Consider the following 8,738-nt stretch of genomic DNA (forward strand, 5'->3'; position numbering starts at 1 on the left):
AATAGCTTTACTACTTGTGTTTTAGCATGAAAAAATATAACGCAAAATTTAGCTAAGCAAAACATTGACACTGACCTTGGAGTTATTTGTAAACTATATGGATGTCTCAAATAATTACACGCTTACGAAAATGGTTTGATCAATATGAGACAAATGGCATGAAACTGTGGAAAAGTGATCTAAACTTTAAAAGAAAAAAAATAGAACAAAGTGCCATAACACATCAGGTGAAAAGATATCACCAGACGCAACTAGAGACAGGAAATTATTTTTCATTTAAAATCATAATAAAAAACATTTCCAGTAAGGTGTACCCGTACAAACGGTTTACTGTCGTAAATTTAGAAATTTAGGATAGATCCTCCGTTTTGATACAAACTTTTTCCGCTGATATTTCATCGTATCTTGGAAAAGAACTTTTTCATCTTAAGGCATTTGTTGAGTTACTAAACTTAAAAGAGCACCATTTGCCTAGCGAATTCTTCAAACTAGTTAAGCAACAACAATTGAAAACTCTTTCCCCTAACATTGATGTAGCTTTAAGTATTGCTGTTATCCTTGATGCCTGAAACTCCCTCTGTTGAAACAATTTTCAATATTTAATAAAGAGTTTAAAAGAACCTCCATCACTCGACCGCAAATACAAGACTTTCAAAACCTTATTAGTTTCAATGCAAATGCATAAATGCTATCTGCTACCAAACTCTGATGACGTTCATATGACAACATTATATTAATTACTTTTCTAATCATTAATGATTCTGATTTTCTCATTGGATTTCGTTAAAATAGTGACAAATTTGTTATAAGAATTTTGAATAGTATTCTTTATTATATTATGGTATAATTATGATATTCAGGAAAGTTCTCGAAATTCACTAACAAGTTTTTGTTCATGTGTCAATATTTTTGAGCCTATAGTCCTAGAAAGTGAAATCCTCCACTGAATTTACAAATCGTACATTTATTATTATTATTTAATTAGCATATCGTTCATATAAAACTTGATACATTCAACCGTTAGGAAATCAGTGTACATTGCAACGGCAGCCCACGATCGCCATTGTTATTTTTGATCAAAAGTGACAGGGAGAGTGTGTATATAATCTAAGACTAGACAGCACCCTGCCAGTGTATTTTTCCTTTTGAGTTGCGTATTTTAAAATATTTGCTTATGATACATACAGCGAGTATTATAAATTAAACGCTTTTATTTCATCTCATTCACCACAAAGCTTACAAAAATTATCAGAATTACTGAACCACACATGCAGTATACAATATATAAGTCCATTATATACAGGGAGTTTAATATAAGGTGTTCAAACTTTATTTTTAAAGAATGGATTTTGTTGCATAGTAAATTTAACTGTTTCTTAAATAGTTAACTTAAGAGAAGTGTTATGTAACATTTTCATGATTGTTTTAAAATAAAGTGTAAATAATTCCGTGTGTTTGGTATGTGATTGTTGAGCGTTTAAAAATACAAACATATTCATCACATTAACTTAAGTTCTTTGCTAAAATGTTTTGTGAAAACAAAGTTATGAAGGTCAGTCATTTTCATTATTTCAATGGTGGAGGGCTTTATTCAAAATATGTAAATATTTCATTTTGTATCCCAGATTCAGATTCCAGAAGACTGTGACAGTCTCAGATTTCAGACACTACACTGGGTGGAAGGTGTAATGGAACTAAGCAATTGCAGTTTAAAATAATTCAAAAGGTTACAAAATATATAAATTCTGTCATAAAAAATGAAAGTTATTGCTACATATTTAATTTGAAGGAAAAAGTGTTATAAATCTAAATACCTATGCATGGTTGTTCCTGACACCAATTTATACAAACTAAATTGCATTAACAGTGACACTTATGTAAAAGTTAATTTTATCAACCTAATTAACAATTTATACTCTTAATTTTGAAATATTTTCCCTTCAATCGAATTCCGTTTCTGAGAAAATAAGACAATTTTACACAACATTATTGAAATTCTTTACTTGCCTAGTTCGGTACTTACAAGTCCACTTGATTAGGCTAGTACAAGGAAAAATTCCATCAGTACCAAGTAAAGAAATCAGCGCTGTAGCGTTTGTCAGGTAGTATTTATAACTAACTAAAAATTTGTTTGTAACCTTAATTATTTTGATTAAAATATTTAACAAGGTGACAACTAACTTTTAATGACTTTGTTTGGAAATAACTCAAAGTAGAAAGAACTTAATTGTAAACCATTAAATGGATAAGATTCACATTTTTCGTTAGGAATATTTCCATTATTTTGCATTGGGTTTGTATTATTCTAATGACGATGAAATAGACTCCTTTACTCATTCCCTGCTTACTAATCCCCATTTCAATGGCCAGGTCTATCGACTGACTAGTTTATTATAAATTCCTCATGAATTATATCTGGATTTGGAATCATCCATCCTCTTACTTGCATAATTTTTATTTTAGCCCCATAGCTTATACATTTATTAACTAATATTTGGTTTATGTTCCAAGGGTTTTAAAATTGTTCTCTAAATGTTGACATAACATTTTGGCGTTTAAAAATGTGCAGTAAATGTTGTATGATAAAGTCCAAACATTCAATTATCGATTCAAAAATAAAATTCACAACTCTATTAGAGAGTAGAGCCGACCACTACCGATCTAATAATAACAAATAAAGTGGATTCGGAGAGTAGTGATTAGGAGTAGCAAACACAATGTCGTGGATGTGCTAACACACGGTAATGGAACCAAGGCTTGTACGGCAAGCAGTGGCAGTGGCGCTGTTCATACTAATCTGTAGCGTTTAATCAACGAAACCGGTAATCTTGGTCCTTAGATGGCAGGACAAGATGTATTATTGAACATTAAAAAAAATACTGAAGTTCCTGTTTCGCATAAAACCATTTATGAAAGAGTTTTATCGTTTTTTATATTGGTTGCATAAGAGATTTTATTACTGAAAGGGTTATAAATTGGTTGTGATATTCAATTTTGTAAGAACAAGATTTGAATACGTGTTCCATGATTAAATTTGAGGTAGGATCTTTCATGATACTTTTTGTGCGTTTTAAGAGTGGCTTACTTATTGAAGTTAAAATGTTTTAATTTTCTCCAAGATGTATTTTCGTTTTCTATATTTTCTTATGAGTAAATTGAATTTGTTAGTATACTCGGCCAAGTAGGTATATTGCGTTAATTATATACATTATTTTTTACTTTATACTTAAAATACTTCTTAGACGTTTTACAAGTACAAGCACAATTGCCTAGAATTTTTATTTTTACAAACTGATTAGGCAAAAGCCAATTTCAGTTTGTAATAAGTTTGGTTTTGTCTCTTGTAAATCAATAAGGTTTTGTTCCAGTTATGTTAAACTCTACTTGTGACTATTTTAGTAGTAAACCTTTTAGATTGTAGAAATTTGTATGACGGAATTTATATAAGAGAAACATCTGGCAGATTCTGTAACATGAGACAAAGTACAAGAATGACAACATAAAATAGTGAAGGCTCACTGCTCTGAGGCTGCACCGCCTTTAATGTGGTACCAGAAGTATAGCAGGAAACAGAGTAGTCTCACTGGCTCTGAGGCTGCACCGCCGTTAATGTGTGGTACCAGAAGTATAGCAGGAAACAGAGAAGTCTCACTGGCTCTGAGGCTGCACTGCCGTTAATGTGGTACCAAAAGTATAGCAGGAAACAGAGTAGTCTCACTGGCTCTGAGGCTGCACCGCCTTTAATGTGGTACCAGAAGTATAGCAGGAAACAGAGTAGTCTCACTGGCTCTGAGGCTGCACCGCCTTTAATGTGGTACCAGAAGTATAGCAGGAAACAGAGTAGTCTCACTGGCTCTGAGGCTGCACCGCCTTTAATGTGGTACCAGAAGTATAGCAGGAAACAGAGTAGTCTCACTGGCTCTGAGGCTGCACCGCCGTTAATGTGGTACCAGAAGTATAGCAGGAAACAGAGAAGTCTCACTGGCTCTGAGGCTGCACCGCCGTTAATGTGGTACCAGAAGTATAGCAGGAAACAGAGTAGTCTCACTGGCTCTGAGGCTGCACCGCCGTTGATGTGGTACCAGAAGTATAGCAGGAAACAGAGAAGTCTCACTGGCTCTGAGGCTGCACCGCCGTTAATGTGGTACCAGAAGTATAGCAGGAAACAGAGTAGTCTCAGTGGCTCTGAGGCTGCACCGCCGCTAATGTGGTACCAGAAGTATAGCAGGAATCAGAGTAGTCTCACTAGCTCTGAGGCTGCACCGCCGTTAATGTGGTACCAGAAGTATAGCAGGAAACAGAGTAGTCTCACTAGCTCTGAGGCTGCACCGCCGTTAATGTGGTACCAGAAGTATAGCAGGAAACAGAGAAGTCTCACTGGCTCTGAGGCTACCCGCCGTTAATGTTGTACCAGAAGTATAGGTGATCCGAATCAGTATTGTCGCAGTGCTCCAACCTATTCCATCAAAAGCACTATCTCCAAGATTTCTACGGACTTAGCATTACTTTCCTCTGGCTCAAAATAGTTAGTGAAATTGTTAGTAAAATTAATTGGAATTTTAAGAGGCCATTTTTATTTTACATAGGTGTTAAAAACTGTACTCCGACTTCAGAGCCCTACAACATTTCAATTTAAACTTTAAGTCTTGTTATCGTGGAATTGATTTGGTGATTGGAATATCTTCCAGTGTTCACCACTATTTAAGAATAATTCTTATGCTACTTTAAAAGGGTATTACTATGACGTACTTGTCATTAAAAAACATCGGGATCCATACCTCAGGTTATTGCTATGATATATTATGTAATATTTACTATATGACATATAAGTATATATATATATATATATATATATATATATATATATATATATATATATATATATGTATTAATAAGAAATAGCGTCATTAAAAACATCGGGATCCATACCTCAGGTTATTGCTATGATATATTATGTAATATTTACTATATGACATATAAGTATATATATATGTATTAATAAGAAATAGCGTCATTAAAAAACATCGGGATCCATACCTCAGGTTATTGCTATGATATATTATGTAATATTTACTATATGACATATAAGTATATATATGTATTAATAAGAAATAGCATAATTTATGTAAACTTACAAAAAACACAAAAATCGACATAAGTTTTGACAAATATTTATGAAGCTTGAGGTATCAGTGTTTGGAGCACAAGGCTAATACATTAAATTTCAATATTCACAATTTTTATGGAACAGCAGAATTGTCAACATCTACTTGTGGTGTGTTGAACATGGATATAATAGTGTTATTTATATGGAGAAAGTCAACAACATCTAAACAAAGACTGATATATCGACTGTTTTAGAGACTGATACAGACACGTCGTGCAAGCAAAGTTGCACAATATCGTGTATTCTCTCGGTTTTGTTTCCCTGAACTTCAACTCTACTTCAGTGTTTCTAAGTTGTTCTTGGTGTATGAGGATAACAATTCGACTGCTGCTCATATTATTAAGTTATGCAAATGTAGGTAAAAGCTACTTCCCTTCACAGTTTCTGTGACAATCCTGGATTATGCTACATATGATTGCATTATGTGTATGTTCATATGCAGAACACGGAATGCTATTAATCTAATATCTCCAGAATACATGACGCCTGTAAATGCAAGCACTGAATCCTAATCTTATTGCTGGATGAATATTGTCCAAATTCCACAAACTCTATGACGTGTTAAATGAGATTGAAAAAGCACTTCATGAACTAATCAACCATATTAGGATTTCTGATACTAGTTAATATGCGATGTTTGTTATAAATCTTAAAGAAACGTGAGTAATTTATACTAGTAGTCCCAGTAGTAGTATAAATTACTCCGAGGCAGATTGAATCTATTCTAATTCACTTGACGAAGAGGATAAATTTAAATACCTGAAAACGTTGGATTATAAATTTTGAAAGATTGAAAAAATGCTCGAAACCCTATTATCCTTCGTAATTAACAAACTATAAACAAAGGAGTACTTAAGTCCTGCAGTGTAACCATTTATGTTTATTTTTAGATATTCCTCTGTATCAGATTTATTACTAAATTCCATCACGGCACGCATGCTCAGACAGACACAACTTATTTCCAGATGATATGTATTCATTTAAGTTAATATTCATTGAGGGCACCTTTAAAAAGTACTGGCGGCCAGTTATATGGGATTTTCAACCGAACTAAATTACTCTGCTGCCACGTCCTTTCGTGGCCGTATAGCACTGACCCTAGGTCCACTAACTGGTTTGAGCCTGCAGAGCGTTGCGTATTGTATAATTACGAACAAACCACGGCTGCATGGTGATGGATCGGAGAGCCCGGTTCTGAATTGTCTTAAGGATCTTACGATTAGATCGGCTACATTTGGCCCACCAAGCTGTGGAAGCATACATTATAACTGATCGGACAACAGCAAAAATTATTGTGACTTTAACGCGCAGAGTCGAGCGACGATTTATCAACAGCACTATAGTAGCCGTGATTCTCTTCGACTCCTCTGCCTTTCTTTTAGTGTGAGGTCTAAAATTTAGTTTAGAGTCAAGGACTTCTCCGAGGCCTATGTGACTTACATGCAATCGGCTCATCGTCCACAGTGACGGGTGGAGGAAGTCTCTGTGGTATTCTGCGACGCTTCCTCACTCAAACAGCTAGCCAGTTTTACTATATATTCCCCAGTCCATGTATGTCACATTAATTTGGTCTGGGATTTCAATTGGAGGATGGGGTGAGTTCCTTGTTGACATACGGGATTCGATAAGGTGAGGTGACTTCAGGTCCTTGCCAAACACCTTCTCTTCATCTTCAACGACACCCTCCACGCTTTCCTTAGGGTTTAAGGAATCACATTGATTTCCTTATTAGTCTTGGTGTATTGCTCGATGATCCTCAACCTCTCCCTGATTTCTCGCAACTTATACTTCATTCCCATATTATCCGCTTTTAGTTGTCCATTTCCTTCCCTAAAACTGACTAATTTCACTTCAACTTCAGACATTAAAGCGATTGAAATATTCATACTGTCCAAGAGAAAATAAGAGGTTGAAAATAGACCAATTAACTCTTTTTAAACATATAAGTTCAACAAAAACTATTTTAAGCTTTATTCATAAGACATTTCTTTGTAATAGGTCTATTTTCCTTTGTTGTTCTCGATGCATTTCCAGTTACTTGAGCATGTTTCAATGCCATCGTTGTCTTCTTTAGCACACAATGCGTGGATCAAATGCTCACAAACCACTGCACTTAGCAGTAGACTCATTGTCCACACAGCTTTCGATATTCGACATATTCAATTTATCTCATTCAGTTACATGACACCCGTCAAGTAACAGCAAGTAACAAACATGCATTTCGAGGCGAAAACAATACTGCATGATAATATTATTTGCTCGTTTGGCGGAGCTAGAGTTGCTAATTCATCATGACATGTGTTGTTAAGTTATTGATAGATACAATATGAGTTATAATCGTAATAGATTCTCTTTGCCTCGTAATTTGTTTATTTATTCTTAGTTTTTCTCGTTATAAACGTAGTCACCAATAAGACCAATGTAATGATAAACAGAAATTTAAACACCCAATAAACCGATGTTTACCATGTTCAATACGAATTTAGATGTAGCAGAAATATAATTTAACTGCCTATGTGACCTCGTTCGATAGAATTATCGTGCATATAGACAGACATAAATCGGATTTTGTTCACTAGAAACTCGTGGAAGAAGCTTCAATATACGCTCAGCTACACGTAAAAATATTATTGTATTAAGAAACATTGCACAATGTGGTAGTAAGTTAAAATAGTATGTACAGGTTTAACCCGTGTAATGTAATGCCTACAGCAGAACAGGTGCTGGAGTGATGATTAAATAAACACAGTTTACTGAGACCGAACTGAACAAGCGAGTAACGTTTGATCAGCTGTTCTCAGCACTGTATTATATTCAATTACCTCTGTATCCTGTATTAGTTCTTTAAAAATTGACACGACAATAGGAACAACTCGATCGTTTTCATGATGTACGAAAAATGCATGTAAGTTTGTATAAGTACAAATTATTCGGGTTTTAGCAAATGAATAGTGGTGCTTATCCAATTTGCTGTTTTTCAGGGATTTTAGATTGATTCATTCGATTGATTGATTTTGGAACTTAATAATAAAGACACTTTATTCATAATTTATTGAAAATTTAAAATATTGATATTTTATTTCTTCAAGTTTTTTTTAAACCATTGGAAGAACAGTGAAAATAAAAATTCTTGTCAAATCGTAAAGAGTAATAGGTCTCAGAAAAATAAAATTAGTTACATACACATATGCATATATATGTGTACAAATTCTGAATTAGAACAGGTTTACTAAGTTTTAGAAAGACTCAATGTTAATCTTGAACGAGTTATATTTTACTTCTTTTATTTGGCTGTGAACTGTAACCATGACATTTTTGTTTCAGCACATTTTAACTTTTAGTTCATATTTTTAAATTCAATTTTATATTTATTTAAAGAAAGCGAAAGTTATCAGCCTTTATTTTATCCTAGCCATTGGAATCTTTTAGAACATTTGCAGTTTTTCAAAAATTTTGGTGATTCATAAGACTTTTAAAATTATTTATTTTTCTAATTCACAAATAGAACTTTATTTTTGTAGTAGGCCTAGATTATTGAAGTGAAAACTTCTTTAGGCGCGTTGAGCGTTTT

At 33.9% G+C, this 8,738-nt stretch overlaps 1 protein-coding gene across 1 annotated transcript; it reads left to right on the top strand.

Moving 5' to 3' along the window:
• The first annotated feature begins 3,677 nt into the window (after positions 1–3,677).
• On the top strand, positions 3,678–4,403 carry LOC124366858. The gene has a single exon (XM_046823458.1). The coding sequence runs from the start codon at positions 3,678–3,680 to the stop codon at positions 4,401–4,403; it is 726 nt and encodes a 241-aa protein (XP_046679414.1).
• The last annotated feature ends 4,335 nt before the right edge of the window (positions 4,404–8,738 follow it).

The sequence above is a fragment of the Homalodisca vitripennis genome, chromosome 7 (assembly GCF_021130785.1).
Source record: "Homalodisca vitripennis isolate AUS2020 chromosome 7, UT_GWSS_2.1, whole genome shotgun sequence".
In the NCBI taxonomy this organism is placed as follows: Eukaryota; Metazoa; Arthropoda; class Insecta; order Hemiptera; family Cicadellidae; genus Homalodisca; species Homalodisca vitripennis.